Here is a 19,187-nt window from a genome sequence, read left to right as displayed (position 1 = left end):
TTCCACAGCTCCCTGACCTATGATTATCGACTCAAAACAGAATTAGGTTGGAGGTACATCGTGGCCTCATGTTCTAAAAGCAGAAGCTAGACAAAACACCCATGTGTGCCCTGCAAGGCCAGCTGGATTAAGTGCCCAGCTCACATATAAACCTGCATCTCTGCAAGGGTTGTCCCTCCACTCTGAGTGACCATTTATCAACTTAGTTCTTATTTCCCCAATGGCTGATAATTCTACTGAAGAGAAAGCCTCTTTCCACGTTGTAACTGGATTACCCTAACCTGAATTTCCAATCTCCAATTCAGAAGTTTTTTTTTTTTACTGTGTTTTATAATATTTCATCAAACACAGTCTCTATGCTAATAATAAGATATTAAAAACTGAGAAAAATGTCTGCATAGTGGAATTGCTCAAGTATTTTTTTTAACTCTCCGTTTAAGTCTTGGTGGCAATTTATTTCCTGTTCCAACTCTGAGAGACAGAAGAGTAACACACAAGAGAGGAAATACATTATGGCTTCCCAAAGAGCCACGGTCCAATCCTGGCCTCTTTCAGCTGTTATTAGAAAGTGAAGATGTGTCCTCTGGTATCGACTGCCATGCACAAGACTGAACACCAAGAAAATTCTGGAGAGTGAAGAAGCCACGCAGTGCACAGCTATAGTACCAGCTGCTGACCTGACGAATAGCTACCCATTTGCTGCTAACAGGCACGGTCCCAGGGATGCTAATGAGGATATTAGTATTTTCTGGAAAAATGGTATGCTGAGGGGTGGGGGGAGATTTTGACAGTAAGAGAGAGCGAGAAGCTCCAATAGGAAAGCTAGTCTCCGGGTCCAGCTTCTCAGAGCTAGGACAAGGAAAGGTGAATGTTTATTCATGTTAAGTTTAAAGTCCCACAGCTCACTAAAATCCATGATCTTAACTTTAAAACTAAAAGAAGATAATGTGCTGGTTGGTTCATATGTACTAAGTAGTCTCAACTCAGCTTACCCAATTCAAAGGATAGTGTGGTCTCACCTTCAGGCAAAATAAATCATGTTTGATAAGGAACATGGAAGGTATTATTCAATAGAAAGAAACAACTTTTAAGAACCCTGCTAAAGAATTAGAATATTTGCACGCAGTTGAGGGAATTGTAAATATTTCTCCCAGGTAAAGCAATTAAATCATAACATAAACAACATTATTGCCTGTTTTTATAGGAAACAAGCATAATGCTAACATTGCCACTTCTATACTTACATAATAATACAATAAATTATAGCAATGCCTACAACTGAGATAGACTTTTTGACTTCTGGATGGTTAAACCCGGTTAAGAAACTTCTAAAACAACAGTTTAAAAATATATGGAATTTGCATTAAAATTACAGTTAACCAACACATCCATTGCTCACTGAAGTCCTGTAACAAACCTACAAAATCCTGGAAGACAGAAGCCAAACAAACCTTTAGAAGTCTTCCTATCAACCCTAGGGCTTTATACAAAATCATCTGAAGAGTCCACATTGCAAGTACCAAGGGTTAATAGTTAAAGACCGATGGAATGTTAACACAGGCTAGTGCTACACTTGAGTAGTAATGTATGGAAAGACACTGAAATTAAAATGCTTAATTCTGCATGTTTGGAAGTGATGTAACAGCGATGATTTGGTTATATTAGATGACAAAGCAGGGCCTCTTATGACGTTCAACATAAAATCATATCTAACATTCTCCAAATTGTGTACATATTTGTCCCATGCCTATACAAACTTATGAAACTACAAGTTTATTTTCCACACTCCAGTTATCTTTTAATGGCAGCATTTGGTAGGTTCATTTTTCTCCCCCAAAGTAACTTTAAAGATAAATGCTGAGTGCCTCCAATGGGGTGGCGAGAAAGCAAAGACTTACCTGTCTTGTTTTCTCTGACCTCAATAATAAAAACATTTATGTCAGGGTGGAATTTTGTCCCCGGTGGGGGTGGTGGGGTGGAGAGCTCCCAGGGTCTGGAGGCCTCTTTGCTTTCCACAGTTGGTGGTCTTGGAGGCTGTGTGGCCAGAGGAGTGCTGGAAGTCGTGAAATACTCTCTACCAATATCGCTTTCTGGGTCCTTGGCTACAATATCACTGGGGATAGTGGGAAGAACATGGGATGTTGATTCTTCAATGATCACCAAGCCACCGGTTGTCTCTTCCCCAGGCCCTCTGTCAACGAGAAGTTTCTCAGTGGGTGTTGAAGACGGCTCAAACACTGCTGTTGTGGGAAGTCCATCTACTGACCCATACATGGCAGTGGTATCACTTGGAATCATGGCTTTAATGGTTGACAATCCTGGAAGCTCTGTGGCTTTAGGCATTTCAAATAATCCTGAACCTACATCAGTATAATCTAGAGATGTTTCAACTCTTTTCCCAGTAGTGGTTTCCTCTATAAATTGGGAAACACTGGTGCTAAATGGACTCAAAGGTGATACAAATTCTGTTGCACTACTACCTTCTGTCTCGTACTTCTGTTCAGGTTCCGGACTTAGAGATACTTTGGGTCCAATCCTTGGTATCAGAGTGACCACTTCATCTGTTTTTGCCCTGTGCTCAGTGATGGCATCCGGGAGGTGGGACGCATCATGCTCGATTTTTACAATCGGAGTTGTTTCTAAAATTGGCACCCTCCCCAAAGTGGTCACCAACCTATCTCCAGGGATTGTATATGCCGATCCATCACCTTCTTGTTCATCCCAGATACTTGTTGCCAACACTGGTGCACCTGCTGTAGAACTGAGGGCAGGAACTTGTTTTCCTGTTTGTTCTTTGCCAAGGAATTCTTCCTGAGTGGTCCCCTGTGTGATTTCTGTTGTTGTTCTCATTGTTTCTGGAGAAGCAGCTGTTTCAAGGTGAGTCTGATCAATGACACTTTTGTCTTGAGAGGATTCACCTGGAATTTCATCTTCTGAGGGCGCAGAAGACACTAACTCAGGGATTACAGAGAGAGGAACAGTATGGGAAGTGTCTACATGAGGAGTGGGCTGTTGGGTGCTACTATAATTAACAAATGCCAATCCTCGCCCATCTGAAGTGTGTGCAAACTGCACGATAGTGGACACTGGCGTAGGCAGGTCCACCTCTTCTCCTTCACCCAAAGCACTTCCTTCCATAGTTGCAGAAACGAGTGGGCCCTCTGTGCTTGTGATAGATGGGACTCTTTTGGTGGGTGAAGCACCTGTGAAGGTTGGCTTTTCCATAATACCGGTGGCTGCAGTTGGCTGAAACTGCACTGTGAATTCCCCAGGATCTGTTACATCCTCCCCAATAGCTTTCTCTGATGGTTTTTGAGAACTTTCCTCAAGAGGAGTGACTTTGTCTCCATTTTCAATGAAACTCGACGTTTCTTCTTCCTTTCTGCTTACCCCCGTGGTTGGGGAATCGGTATGTGCTGTGGGCTCTACCTCATGCCGTGACCACTTTGACACAGTAACTACCTCCACATGGAAAGTACTGTCGGTCATGTGCCCCGTGGTGAAAACCTCATCGCGCCTTGTCGTAGCTTGTGATCCAACCCCAGGTTTCGTAAAATCTTCCTCTACACCTCCCTTTTCTGTGGGTTCTGCACTTGATGCTGGGGAATCGGAAGATGTGGAGAGCTTCATTCCAGAGAAGCTGTCTCCCTCTGATTTTCCCATCTGTGGCTCTTCGGTGGTCTCCTCTTGCATCCCGGTGTCTGTTTTCTCTGGACTCGGTGTTTCTGTTCTTTCTCTTCCTTGGGTTACTTGTGTGTACGAAGGAGAATAGACCCCTGTGGCTATTCCCTCTGTTGTTTTATCATTGGAGTAAGGAAATAATTCTGCTTCTGCATGAGGCTGTGCTGGAAAAGGTGGAGTAGACAGATACGGGCCAATGGCATCTTCGCTGTTCGTTTGCTTCTCTTCCCATTCATCTGCGGATGATTCATCACTGTCAGGCTTAGGCACAGGTGCGACAGTGGTAGGGGCTGAGACTGAGTCCTTGTACTGAGTGTGGGTGGTGCCCTCCAAGGTCTTTGACACTGTAATGACTTCAGGTACCTGGCTAATGACCAAGGTGCTCTGACCAGACCTCAATGTAAGTGTTCCGTCTTCCCCACTGTCTTGCCCCAAGCTCAATCCGTGGTGATTTGTGGTCATTGGTTCAGAAGGCATGCTCTCAGCTTTCTCTTCGATTCTGGATCCCATGGTCGTTCTTGCAGATACAAAAGGTGTTTCCCTTCCAGACCATTCCTTGGCAGGCGCATGCTTTGAGTTTCCCATAGACGTTACCAAGGGACCCACTTCTATTTGCTCCATCTGTGTGACCACTTCCTGGGTCTGTGTGTCTTCCAGCACAGCAGCCCCCGAGTCTGTTGTGTGCGAGGCAATGGCACGTGTGCTCAGAAGCACTTCTTCCATGTCAGATATGTCTGGCTTTCCCAGGGCACCTGAAGCCGTTTCCCAAGGCTCCTGGGTACCCCCACCAAGTGTGGGTGGCCCAGTGGCTAATCTGTCAGTTACTGCCTGAGGTTGGGTTGTGGATTTCTGTTCAGAAGTGACTATTTTTCCCACAGGAGGGGATTTGGTTGTAAGGATAGGTAACTCGGTGACTAAAGGGATGCTTGGTGTGGTTCTCTCAACTGCTGTTTGTGGTTCTTTGGATAAAGTGGGTGATGTGGTTTCTGGGAGGAGGTTCAGTTCGATGGTTGTGGCCTCTGATATATTCGGTTTAGCTAGAAAAATAATTTCAAAGAGTTGATTAGACAATTCACTAATACAAAGTATTTTGTACGTCCAGTGTTGGCTCAGTGCTCCTGGTTATTTCAGGGTGACTCAAAAGTGTTTTATGATGGGCAGAACTCTAACGGTTGTATTTAAATTAACCCAAAGACTGATCATCGAATACTGAGGAGTCACAAGTTGCTCAGTAGTCTAGAATGGTAGGGCTATGACACATGCACAGTGTGGGTACAGATGACAGTCTATCTGAAGCCACAGCAGCACCCTGCAGCCCGGTAGGAGAACTTGCTGTTGTTCTGGAAGCTTCCCTGCTGCTAGCTCTCTCCACACACTCCCTCCCTCTCAAGCTGCACGGCATGCACCTCAGGGAACAAGCAGTGCCTCAGATCAGAAGACAACACCAAAGCCACATCAAGCAAACCACGACACCGTCCATGAAGACTTTCGTGAAAACAGGGTAACGGAAGCCTCTTACTACTACTCTTCCTTCAGTTCTAGGTGTGGGCCGTCCAGCTTCAGCTTCCTTTCAACTTCAACTCCGGGGAGGAGACTTGGTCCTAACAGTAGATGGGATGTACTCGGCTCGATGCACTACACACCATGGACTTCCGAAGGGCCTTGGCTCCAGGCTTACTTTAGCATGGAACACGAATGTACAGGAAGCCCAGGACCCAGACGCGTGTTTTAGCTCTGTAATTACAAATCTCTGGGAGCAGCCCCAAGCATCAGAAAGAACCGGCTCAGCCATCTCAGAACCTGTCATCATTGAATGCTCTGTTATAATGCCTTGAAATTGACAGAGAATGGCCTGCCCTGTTGAAAGTGATTTAAATTGCTTATCGAGGTTCCACTGTTGTAAACAAGATTCCTCTTCAACACAGGGAAAGTCCAGCAGCCTGCTACAGAAAGACTGTGAATTGTATATGTATTTTTAAAGATCAGTATCTTATACAATCAAAAACTGGACACCACTGAATCTGAAGGAACTGCTTTTGATTAATGATCAGTGTCCTGTTACACCCGCTAGGGCTCCAAGCTGGCTCTCAGGTGAAGGCCTGTCCTCCCTGACAAGGGTCATGCTATGTACAGGTTCTGCAGCATCTAATGCTAAAGAGGAGACCTTGAAAAACAAAATTAGGTATCTTTCAGTTCCATCTGCTGTGTACAAACTTAATGATCAAATGATGGAACTTTGCTGTAAGTCAGAATAGGATGTAAGCATCTCCTCACTTTTTTTTTTTCCTGGCTTAAAACCGTGAGTAGCAGTTGGCATTGCCTAGACCTTGCACCAGACAGCCCAGGCGCACTGATTCTACAATGCAAACGTGGTGGTCATTTGCATTAGTGTGCCTGTAAGTATTCTTCTACATTATATATATATAATATATAAAACAAAGACAAAGAGTTGTAGTCTTGGAAAGACACCGAAGGACATTTTTTCTCCCCTGTGTAAGAGAAGCTCCTTCTGCATGCATTTCTAGCAAGAAGCATTGGCTTATTTTGATTGACATGAACAACTTATGGACACAAATGTGCACAACCATTCTTTTTCTCTTAATTCAATTCTCTATCCTCTGAAATCCCATAACCGTTACTTCACTTAGCTGCCAAATTTCATATTACTCTTTTAAATGCATTCTTGGGGAAAATAGTGAAAAAAAGAAGACATACAGAGAAAGTTCCCATGGAAACATAATATAAACCCTTAGCATACTGCATATCAGAGAAAATTTAGTTATACTATTACTAATAACAACAAAAAGGCTAATTTGATTTCTTTGCTCCGAGCATCGCCATGGTTCATGGAATTAACTTGAAGGGAGGTGAGATTGCTTGAGGGACCAAGGGCCTGAGAATCTGCTCCTCCTAGGTTCCAGCTCAAGTTCTCTGTTCTCAGCTCCCAGCCAGGCCAGTAAAATATTTTTAGAACAATTTATAAATGGACTCAGTCTTTTAAAAACGAACAAACACACGTCATTGTCGTTTGTGACTGTACAGTGTACTCTTGGTCTTCCTTGTCCTACATGCAGGGCAAAGTGACAGCAACACATCTCCAAAGGTTTGTCTCACAAGACAAAGAAGGGTGTGTGTGTATGAGAGAGAGAGAGAGGCTTTGAAGGGGAAAGGGTTCTCAGTGATTTTAGAGTCCTGTTTTAAAAGGTCTGCTTATAATTAAGTCAATTATTTCTGCTACTTGGAACGGCAAGCCTCAGACTTCCTTTGGGTTTGGGCAGCTTTTTCGCAAACAGCTGATTTCCATCATAACTCAATGTATCTGATCATCTGTGCCATTTGTTGCAGCCTTTCCAAAAAAGGAAATAATTTTTAAAAGCACAAATATCTACCAAGAGATTGCTAAGGAATATGCACCACCATGGCAATGGTCCATAATAGAAATAAAAGCACAATTCCAGCTCATTCTAAAAGTGTCCTTCCAGAAGGTGGGAGCACACAGAGAAGTCCTGGACTTGGAAAACCACCAGCGTTTCCTCAGCTCCACGACAAGGAAGCCAAGGCGAGTCGGCATCGCGGCTCTCCCACAGGGGCCCTTCCAGACTTTGCAGCTGCCCGCCATGCAGATGCTTTCCATCACGGAGCTCATGGCATTTTATGTCCTATCAACTATCTTCTCCGTGCTGCTGCTAGGGGACATGAGGCACATCTTCCTAATAAAATAAAACTCCTATTAGCAGCCTGACAGTGGATTTGGCTCAGATCCATGCTGTCCACATTTTAAAGGAAGGACCAGTTTAAACTGGTTCTCCTGCATTCAATGTGACATGTAAAAATATCCACGGGGGAAGAAGTTGCAAGTGGGGCAGATATCTAAGCAGCTGATTCTGGGTTCACAGTTGTGGGAACTGAATTTGAATTTCAACTTTTAAAAGTTTTATGAGTGACTGAATGCTAACAGATTCAACTTCAGCAGGCAGGAAACATGTTGGAAACATCAATGAGGGAAGAATTACTTCTGGCACACAATTAAGGCCGGTGTGTGATCTAGGACACAGAACAGATAACAGACTGACTATAGCTTGAGAGGTCAGGCCGATTTAAAAACGAATAGATACACAAGACAGCAGAGGAAGTGATGGGAAGTAATTTAACCTTCTCTGCACCACTACTGCTGGTTGCCAATTTAATCAAAGCAAGGCATGGGAAAAACAGTGAATGTTCGAAATGGGAGATTGAAATTACAAAAACAAGATAATTGTTTCTGCTGGAGCAAGCATGGAAGGGACTACTACACACTTGTACTCAACAACAGAAATGTCCATCTTTCAGATGCTAGCCTCCAACCCAAGGAGGAAAGGTGGGCTCCAGCTCCGATGCAGTGTTGGAGTTAGGGAGTCATGTCAGTCTGGGATGTATGGGATGATCTTTCAAAACAAACTCCCCAGGAGCCGCAGATCTTGCTTGGTGAGGTAAAGAAGAATTAAAAGGGAAATGATTTAATCATCAAGGGAAAACGCATAAGGAAAGGCTACATCTTTCTATCCTTGAGTCCATTTGACAAGATGCCAACTGTCTCTCTTACCAGGCATTTGTTCTCTTCTGTAACTTTATAAGGAAAGAGAATTTTAATAAAGTAAGGCCTGGCATTGTTCATTCACCAAGTGGCTATAAAAACTACTTTCTATATTTGGTAAACAAGAAAAATATGGTTATTGTCTCAAATTCCTCTACTCAGCCAGCCAGCTGTGCACCTTTGAGATACTTTTGGGAGTAAGCTTAGACCACAATCTCTAAAAGGACACCCTCCAAAAGTTAGTCACTACCTGACTATGTGCGGAAGGTGGAACCAGCCAACTCATTTGGAGAATATTTTGTAAATCTTTCCTTTAGAAATATATATTAAGAAGATCCCTGTCAAGTGAACTAAAAAGGGGGACGCTGTTAGCATCATGCACAGTTTAGAAAATTAAGTTATTGCCTAAACTTTCTTCTTTTTTAAAGATTTGTTTATCTGAAACAGAGAGACAGCCAGAAAGGGAAAGACAGATGAAGAGAAATCTTCTACCTACTGGTTCACTCCCCAAATGGCTACAACAGTGGGATCTGGGCCTGGCTGAAGCTAGCAGCCAGGAACTCCACCCTGGTCTCCCACACTGAGTGGCCAGGGTCCAAGTACTTGGATTATCTTCTGCTGCTTTCTCAGGCACATTGGAAGAAAGCTGGACCACAAATGGAGCTGCTGGAACCTAAACCAGCATGCTGATATGGAATACTAGCAGCAGCAGCTTAAGCCACACAGGCCCTGGTCTAAAGTTTCTTAACATTTTATTTGCTGAGTGAATTCTCAGTATAGTGGAGGCTTAGGTAGAAAAGAAACGATCAGGAATCTAGACTCAAGTTTTAATGGGGGAAAAAACCCAAATATCAGTGCATTATATTTCCAAATTATATATATTTAAATGAATTAGAGAGAAAAATGTATGCCTAAATCTTCAAATCTTTTTGTAATTTAGCTAAATTATCAGTAGGACCTTATTCTGTTTGAATCTAAGTATATCATTGTTTCATGCATTTGTGTAAGTGCTTTTAAATAAGCAAACGCATCAGGTTGAAATTTCTAAATAACAGCTTGGAGACTAAAGACTGACCTGGTTTCCATTTTACATTTACAAAGAAAAAAACATCATTGTTTAAAAGTTTTTGGGTGCCAGTTTTTAAAACAAACACAAGAAAATTTAATCCCTAACATAGTGAGGCTATCATTTCTCTGATTTTACCCTTCATCCCTGCCCCAGGTCAATCCAAAATCGTCATTTGATCTTATCGATCATTAAATGTATAATACTGAGCTTTCAGCTTGAATTTTAAAGTCAGTGCTGTGAGAATCCGGTTTAAAGAGCATGTGTCTGGTTTAAAAGAACATGCACCTGGTTTAAAGGAACATGTGTCTGGTTTAAGGAACATGTGTCTGGTTTAAGGAACATGTGTCTGCCTACACTTGGCTCAGAACTTTGTTACTCTTGCTGCTCCTTTTCCTGAACATGACCAAGATTCTGTGTACTGTTTCGAAGTCTGAGAACAAAAATCAGCATTTCCTATGACCTACAGGGCTCAGCCATCTTGACTCAAATGACCACACAGCCCACGGCTATGACATGCAGAGTTGAGTCCATGGTCCCATAGCCAAGGCACATGAGCTGAAAGAGACAGAACGGCGGGGACTCCAACCTTCCTGGTCCACTACCATTCATTGTAATGCTGGTTGCACTGTGTCTTTCTCTGATGACAAATGCCCACAGATTTCATTTCAGAAACCAATTACTTAATAAACAAGGGTGCTTTCTACTCCCCTTAACTGTTAACTAGGTGCTGCTAGAACAAGATATATTGGAAACATTTGCTACTTTTCAAAATGACATTACCCTATCTTGGACACAAGCAAGGTCCCCTACGACACTGGGGGATCAGGAGTTAGCCAGCACACTGTAGACTCTACTACAAACCTTGCAAAGAGACTCAAGTGTAATGGCGTGTTTAAGAATTTTATGGTATCATGTTACATGCTAAATGTTACTACAATAAAGATACCTGAAAATCAAAATACTTACATTATAAACATTTGGAAATCTCCTGTAAAACTAATATTCATTATCAAGCATAATTGAAAACAGCTCATCTATGCTACAACTGTACTTCAGTTACTTCAATACTGAGCTACTCACAAGGAGGCACATATTTTCATAGCTTGAAATACAGCAAGATATGAGGATATTTTTATCAATAGCATCATTACTTGTTATATGAAAAAGACCATTATGATTATCAGGGTCAGCTCCAAGTACTCACCTGCAATTACTGACATTTGAATGGTTTCCCATTTCAAAGACAAAGTGAGATTAAAGGTAAGACAGAATTCAAGGGTTGAAGTCAGCCATGGTCACCTCTAGTATTATAACACCACAATGAAGCAACATCCAAGGACAACAAGGTAATTAAAAAGAACCACTCAGTAACATGTGCCATGATTCTGGGTACAACAGGGCAGTTACAACTCTGACCTGACTGTTTCATCTTCCTCTCTAAAAATTCATTTGTCAAATTTCCTCTTATTTTCACCCAGTGTTGCTGCTGAGTGTACTGGCTTTTGCAAGCCCCCAGTTCATGTGCACACTGCAAGACACGGACTCTATTCCAATGGCTAGCTAGATATCAATGCATGCCTTCTAAGTATTTAAGTCTGTAATTTTAAAAAAGGTATTAAACACTTACGTTTAAAGCAGTAGGCATCAAATCTGCTATCGGGGGGAGGGAAGCCTGTCTGGTTCTCAAAACGATACAGGGTTCTCACCCCAAGCAGACCACCTCCACACTGGGCCCTGGCCACAGTCACGGGGTGACGCACGCTGGCATCCAACAGCCACCCATAATCGCACTGGTCAAACCCATTCCTCCAGGCCGCCTGTAGCTCCCCCACTGTCGCCAGCCTGTCGTACTGGTGCCTACACTCCTCTTCCGCCTCTTCAAAGGTGAACTTCTGGGGAGCAGTGATGTGTACTACATCACCTGGAATGAGAAAAGGAGAAAAACCACGCTGAGTGTTCCGACTCATGGGAAGTAACAAACACAATGACTGTTAAACTTACAAGAGATATTATTAACAGATAATGAACAGCATGTCAGAAAGTTTCATGTTTCTATGCATGCGCATAGACATAAACACACACATATGCATTTATGAGGGTACTCCACACAGTTTACGTAATATTAATTTAAAAGATAAGCTTTGTTTGGTGCAAAAATTTTTAAACCCAAGCATATAGGGGAGGGGTTCATTAGTTTCACAGAAACTGTGAAGTGTGAAAAAACATTCATGGATTTCAAATTGTCACTTGCTACTCACTTAGCTGCATGCATTTCCATAGGTTATAGAAATTATCATTTAATAAGCCACAAGAAGTTCTCTAAAGTAGTCAAAGCTTTCCAAGGAACTGTGTGGGACTTCCATCCGGGAAGGGGCTTTCTCTTTAATGAAAGATGTAATGTGCTTACTGACGCCGCATGAAGGACAGAAGGAGTTGTACAGAAACACCACCAAGGCTGTCATACTTTATCCTAAATCAACTAGGAGTTCTCTCAATTCCCTTCTTATGTAATACCAGCAACAAGATGGACAAATCACAGTAAGTCCACCAACGAAACCAGCAAACCTCCCGGAACTTGGAGATGAGAAGGTTTTGGGATTCTAGTTCCTGGATTCGGGCATAGTCTTCCACTATCATAATGGTTGTTATGCAGGTTGTGGCTTGGGCAGGAGCACAGGGCCGAAAATCAGCTCCAGCCAAGCATCCTCGAGGCACAGTGCCTCGGGAGGAAGTCTTTAGTTTAGGCTCTGTCCAGCAGAGAATGCTCTAGAATATGTCCAGGGCAAAGTGGGAGGGGCGGGCTTGTTGTTTCGAATTCTCGTGAAGCTATCATGAGTGGTAGCAGGTGGTCTGTCCCGGATCAAACGTGGTTACTGATTGATGGACACGGTAAGGCTGAGTCATTAGCAGAGCACACAGTTATTATCATGTAATATGCTACAATCACATATTATAATTCCAGAGCTTGTTACACTGCAATTTTACTTAGGTAATGAGTGCACCAATTTGCCGAACTACATCCAACTCAAATCCAGCAATGCGTTTCACATACGAACACAAGTGACTGAAAAGAAAAGGCAGAATCAGAGGATACTAAGACAAATAGAGCAGACAGGACAATAAAGAGCAAGATAACGAGTAAGCTAAAACACGAACAGCTCATCCGTGTAGCAACTAGGGGTTCGCTTTCCATCTTACAGAGGCCAGTCTCTGACTCCATAACAGATGCGACCATGGCGGCATGACACACTCTCTGGGCTGGGTGGCCACGCGAATAACACCAGGCTTTGGATAAAGTGTCAAGTCACTTTAGTTGCTCTAAGTAAGGCTTCATGGACGCATATATCCATACCCTCATGTAAGTGTGTATATAAAATACAACAGGATTTCACACACAAAATCATCTACACATCCAGACGGATCTCAAGCCACATTTCCTTTAAAAGCCCAGTTAAATTCTTATGGCCTTGAGTTAGTTCTGTTATTTCAACTTTCAAGGGATGTTCCAAAACAGCCAGGAGAATACTGCTGGGGAGACCAGGCTGCCTGGAGACCGTCCAAACAATAACCTCACCTGAGCACGAGCCTGAGCGCCACGAGAACTCTCCAAGGAGGAGTCCCCGGAGAGTGCGCCAGGCTCGTTCTTTCTCCACACTTCTGATGGCTAAATGGAAAAGCCACTTCTTGGCAAACTCAAAAATGACGCAGACTGAAACAGCCAATGAGGAAAACGCATCAAGACATTGAACAACAGTGTTCAGGCCAGGTTGTCCACGCAGGAGTCATTCACCAAAACTTCCAGAACCTGACTTCAGGAGCCAGGAGATGATCTTTCTCTCCTAGAGCAGTTCTTGCACAACTGGGGAAACTGCCCAGGGCTGTGCTTGGCCTAGTCAAAGCCGAGAGCTCACCAGAGTTCTCAAAGGCTGACTATATGCTGGGTGCTATGATAAATGTTTATGTATCCTCTGTTCATTTGTGCTCCCAACCCTAGCATCCTGAACTGTTTGGTCTGAAAAGTCAGCTTTTATAAACTCATCAGGAATCCCCCTGCCCATGATTGGAACAGATCTCCCTGGTTTGTTTGTTTTTACTGTGAAAGTTCAAGATTTGTAAATATTTCCACATTTCCTTGCTCTGGGGGTCAAAATGGCAAGCATGCACACATAGATGTGCTAAGTGAGCTGGACGCGGTGGCGTGTAATGAGCTTCTAGCACCCACATGGTGGAGCCAGAGAATACTGGAAGCAGCAGCGCAGGAACGACTCAACATGATCCTGCGTTTGAAGTGTTGGGCTTCTACACTTATCCCAAGATTTCTTCTCTCTCCCTTTCCTCCCTCTGTCCCTCCCAGCTTTGTGCACATCTACACACACAAGACCAAAATGGTAGAGGCTGAGGTTAAGTATCTACCACCACAGCCTCCACCAGCTAGCAGTGCCTGCTTGGTCAGTAGCTCGCAAACAAAGCGGGCTGACCTATAAGAGCCTTGTAGATGGGCCCGGCGGCGGGGCCTAGTGGCTTAAGTCCTCGCCTTGAACACCCCGGGATCCCATATGGGCGCCCGGCAGCTCCACTTCCCATCCAGCTCCCTGCTTGTGGCCTAAGAAAGCAGTCGAGGACAGCCCAAAGCTTTGGGACCCTGCACCTGTGTGGGAGACCCGGAAGAAGTTCCTGGATCCTGGCTTCGGATCGGCATAGCATCGGCCGTTGTGCTCACTTGGGGAGTGAATCATCGGACGGAAGATCTTCCTCTCTGTCTCTCCTCCTCTCTGTATATCTGACTTTGTAATAAATAAACAAATCTTAAAAAAAAAAAAAAAGAGCCTTGTAGATATCACCAAAACATGTCACTTCCCTTAACTTTAGTGCTATAACTGCATGGGGGTTAACCTGTGAGCAGTGGAAAACCTCTGGAGAGGCCAGCCGAACTTTACTGTAGACCGGAGTCAGCAATAGGCTGGTAGCATCTCCCATCAGTGAGCAATGAGCCTAGAGAGCAAAATTGGCACCTCCCAGTTCCCTCATTTGTCTCAGCCCCAAGTGCAAGTGTCCTGTGGCTTGAAGAGGTGGATTTTGACAGCTTTAACCTCTAGACGACCATTACAGAATTATCACTGGTCTACTGTGATAGTGAGTTAACATCCTTGAACCTGGATCACATTCATTTGAAAAGGAAGTATGTCATTCCACACCACCTCGGGTAAGACATCTGAAGGGTTTATAAGCACAGGGAGCCCCCGCTACAATTTCAGCTATTTTGCAGATTTTATGGTGTCTGTATTCATTCTTTTTCTTTGATAGAGCAGTAGATTTTAATTAGCGTGAAACAGGTTCTGAAACGTCCCTAGGTTTTAGAGTCTTCAAACTATCTAAGAGATTAGAAGTGTTATCTGGTTGGACAGACACAGCATGGCCCCAGGTCAACACAGGAGACCTGGCCTTGCTGGGAGATTTTTGCTTTTCAGGCTGGGAAGTAAATGTATGCTGTATTCCAAAGACACTCTTCCGAATCAGAGCTCCAGGAACTCTTGACATCAAGACCTTAAAGCAAGTGATTGCCAAATGCTTCAAGGAGTTTAGGCCAAGATATTTATATAAGCTATGCTTACAAAGAGAAAGATGCCATATAGAAAATCCTAATACAACCACTAAAATTTACTACAACTAATAAATTCAACAGTGTCAATATACAAAAACAGTTGACTTTTTTTGTAAACAATAAAAAAAATTTACATTTGCATTACAAAAATGAAATATTTGGGACTAAATGTAACCCCCCAAAATGCAATACTAACTCTCTGAAAATGACTAAACATTAAAATACAAAATGACAGAAAAATATCCCATGTTCAGTAATTAGCTGAAGGCCGAATCACTGACGTGCTCCCCCAGGCGACCGAGACAGCCAGTGCAACAGAGCTTCCATCTAGAGTGAGAACTCGAAGAGCATGAATAATTAAAACAATTAAAAAAAAAAAACCCAGGGTGCATCTGGAGGTCTGATACTTAGCAATTTTAGCATTTAGTACAAAGCAGGAGTTGTGCAGACAGCAGCATGCTGGCAGAGCCCAAACACAGAGGTCAGTGGGCCAGGACAGACAGTCCAGAAATCAACCCCTCTCCTGTCAACCGATTATAAGCAGGACACCAATCCCATTCTGTGGAGCTGTTTTCAACAAATGGTTCAAAGATAAATGAATAATCACATGTAAAATAACTCATTTTAACCCTGCCTCACCTTACATACAAAATGGTTCAAAATAAAATAACCCTAGCTTACAAAATTCTTGGAGGAAAACACAGAGGCAAATCTTCATGACCAGTGACCAGTGTACTGCTGGCCTATGCAGAACGGTGCAGCCACTCTGAAGACCAGCCTGGCAGCTCCTCAAACAGTGGAAAATCAGCCTCCACTTCACCTAGAAGCAGCCAGCACTTAGTGCAGGCATCTCTTCAGCATGGATTACAGAGAAATCAGAGATCTGGGGAGCTTTTAGGGGATTCTGCACACTGTTGGCTGCTTCCAGCTCCTCTGGGGAATCTTTGATGGGTCTGTAAGTTACTGCAGTGAGCAGGAGAAAAGGTGAATCCAATCACTCAGCCTTTCTTTATCCCAAATTTCTCATGTGCAAGAATTTTTTTGAGGGGAAGAGTTGGTAAGGGGAGAGGGGTGCAATGGCTCAGCAGCCACTCTCCTTGCATGCACTGGGATCCCATGTGGTGCTGGTTTGTGTCCCGGCAGGCCCACTTCCCATCCAGCTTTGGCCTGGGCAGGCAGAGGAGGATGGCCCAAAGCCTTGGGACCCTGCATCTACATGGGAGACCAACAAGAAGCTCCTGGCTTCGGATTGTTCAGCTTTGGCCGTTGTGGCCACTTGGGGAATGAACCAGCAGATAGAAGATCTTTCTGTATCTCTTTCTTTCTGTAAATATGCCTTTCAAATAAAAATAAATAAATATTAAAAAAAAAAAGAATTGTTAAGTGCCTGGCCAGTTGTTCATGACAATTACATTAAATAATGCAAACAACAGCCTCCGCCCTCATTCCACTTCCTGCTCAGCCTCCTCATGTCACTGTCCCAAAGAAGGACATGGTCTTGCACAGGTACTACCTGCAGGCTCTCTCTGGTCACCCTCAGTGGTCTTAGCTTCATCACCCAACATTTCAAAGACAAATAACTTGAGGGCCAGAACTGTGGCTCACGGGGTAAGCTACCACCTGTGATGACATGGGAATCCCCCATTAGTGTGCCAGCTCCCGTGACAGCTAGTCTCTGCCAACGTGCCTGGGAAATAACAGAAGATGGTCCATGTGCTTGGCCCCTGTCACTAATGAGGGAGATTTGGATGGAGCCCCTGACTCCTGGTTCCCACAAAGCCTCCAGCAGATGCTCCAACATCACCTGTGACCTAGGATGCCACAAGTTCTAGGAAATAAATCCAACATTTTCAATGCCTCTGGCACCAACCTCAGCTTACTGGACAGGAGTCCTGAAAGCCAGAGTCAACATATTCAGTTAGCATCATACACACACACACACACACACACACACACACACACACACACACACACCCCTGGGCGTGCGGGAGGGAGAGAGAGAGAGAGCGAGCTTTCATCTGTTGGTTCACTTCCCAGATGACTGCAGTCACTGGAGCAGGACCAGGCTGGAGCCATGAGTCAGAATCTCCTTCCAGGTCTCCCCCATGGCTTGCAGTGGTTCAAGCACTTGGGTCATCCTCTGATGCTTTTCCCAAGCCATTAGCAGAGAGCTGCAGTGGAAGCAGAGCAGCTGGAACAGGAACTGATTCCCACAGGGGATGCTGGCATTGCAGGTGGCAGCTTTATGTGCAGTGCCACAAAGACAAGTTCCAGAGTCAATATTTTAATTATCAGTTAAACCACAGTATTCAAAAAGCACTTCCAGCTGGCACCGGGTTTTTTGCATTCTTCTTTTCCATTTTTAAAGACACACACAGAAATAGATCCAGCTTGCCTTTTTGTTCCCCTGAATATCCACAATGGCTTGGGTTGAAGCCAGGTACCAGGAACCCAATCCAAGTTTCCTAAGTGGGTGGCAGGAACCGAATCAAAATGATATGGGATGCGTGTTTTGTACTGTATTTGCTTCTAGGGCTTTTTGTTTGCTCTTTGTTTTGGGGTTTTTTGTTTGTTTGTTTGTTTTTACTTTGTTTTTGAAAGGCACAGAGAATCTGCCATCCACTATTCACTCCCCACATGCCAACAACAGCCAAACCTGAAGATCGGCGCCTGAACTCCATCTGGTTCTCCCGACTGGGTGGCAGGGACCCAAGGACTTGAGCCATCCTCTGTTGCCTCCCAGTCTGTGCATTACCAGGAAGTTCGACCGGAAGAGGAAAAGGCAAGATTCAAACCAGCAAGGCACTCTGATATGGAATGCAGGCACCCAAGGCAGGTTAAACACCTGCCTCTCAAGTGGAGCTTTTGAATTGAATAAGCCCAGTAAAGACAGATCACTAATTGTTAAGTAACCCTCATTGATAAAGGATTCTGTAGATTGCACATTATAAATTCCACTAAAATTAAAAAGCAATCAAAGAGGACCTGGCACAGTAGCCTGGTGGCTGAAGTCCTCGCTTTGCACGCCCCAGAATCCCACATGGGCGCTGGTTTTCATCCTGGCGGTCCCGTTCCCCATCCAGCTTGTGACCTGGGAAAGCAGCAGAGGACGGCCCAATGCCTTAGGACCCTGCACCCACATGGAAGACCCAGAAGAAACTCCTGGCTCCCGGCTTCGGGTTGGCTCAGCTCCAGCCATTGTGGTCACTTAGGAATTGAACCAGAAGATGGAAGACCTTTCTCTCTGTCTTGCCTTCTCTTTATGGATCCGACTTTCTGATAAAGATAAATCTTAAAAAAAAAAAAAATCTCTGGTTCAGCTCTATCAAGTCCTCTTGTCAAAAAAAAATCTGTAAGAAAACAGAGAAAAGAAACCTCTACTTTCCTCTACGGCAGCCATTGCACAGTCATCACTCGTGGTCCGTTTCCTCTACACAAGTACGAAGGTAATTAGTGTCCGAAGTTTGGACAATAGTGATGGAAGTCTTAGGCAACAGTGATAATAATGCTGAGGAATTCAAAGAGCCTTCTGGAAATTAGGCCTCTCCTCACATCTAGTCTAGGAAGTAGGGTAAGGTAAGCTGCCTATATCGGCGATCTTCCAGTTGTCAGGTTATTTATTCAAATCACAGACAACAGAATCACGGAACTGAACTGTAGGAAAGGCCCGCAGAAACTATCTGGTCCAACCTCCCCATTGGACACATCAACAAACTTGCAGTTTTTCTGAGTACTCAGCCAACATTCAAATTGTAACTCCATTTAATGTTGCTCTATCTGCAGTGAGGTTCCTAAGAAACTTGCTAACACAAAAGCAGAGATCACAGACATTTTTCTTCGCAGTGTTTTTATAATAAAACTTCATGGCGCCCTTTAGATAACATCAGTACCACTGAATTCAAAGTTGACTTCAAGACTTTAATTCAGGTACATGAGAAAATAACACACACACTCCAAGCACCTTTAAAACAGGGGCTTATCAGAAAGTCTCCAGATAGCCTGGACCACCAGCACAGGATCTGCCCCACAGCAGGCGTCTTCAACGTCATGCACCTGAAGGACTGCATGCAGGGCATGCCGGGGGAGAAACGCAGGCATAGCACCTGTACTAGTCTACATGGTTGCTGAGTTGAGCTTGCAGTGTTTGTTTATCGTGTTCTCCCTGGTGTGTGTTCAGGATTTTTACCTGAAGTCCTTGCTGGAATAGGTACCGCCCTCACAGCCTGCTATTCTTAAGGCTCTAAATGTGCGCTGGGAGCCGG

General features: G+C 44.0%; 1 protein-coding gene across 3 annotated transcripts in view; it reads right to left on the bottom strand.

Annotated features, from left to right (window-relative positions):
* Window positions 1–19,187, bottom strand: part of VCAN (versican) — an 88,268-nt gene that overhangs the window by 53,801 nt on the left and 15,280 nt on the right. For 2 of the 3 annotated variants that reach the window (XM_040986000.1, XM_040986003.1), the window contains one exon: window positions 10,951–11,244. In XM_040986000.1, coding sequence (XP_040841934.1) covers window positions 10,951–11,244 — 294 coding nt within the window. Of the gene's footprint in view, window positions 1–1,898; window positions 3,615–10,950; window positions 11,245–19,187 lie in introns of those variants that run through there. The other variant, XM_040985999.1, reaches the window with a different exon arrangement.

Source organism: Ochotona curzoniae, unplaced genomic scaffold (genome assembly GCF_017591425.1).
Source record: "Ochotona curzoniae isolate NIBS_2020 unplaced genomic scaffold, NIBS_Ocur_1.0 contig_4501, whole genome shotgun sequence".
Lineage (NCBI taxonomy): Eukaryota > Metazoa > Chordata > Mammalia > Lagomorpha > Ochotonidae > Ochotona > Ochotona curzoniae.
Note: the sequence above shows the minus strand (reverse complement) of the source record. Positions and strands in the feature narration are given on the sequence as shown.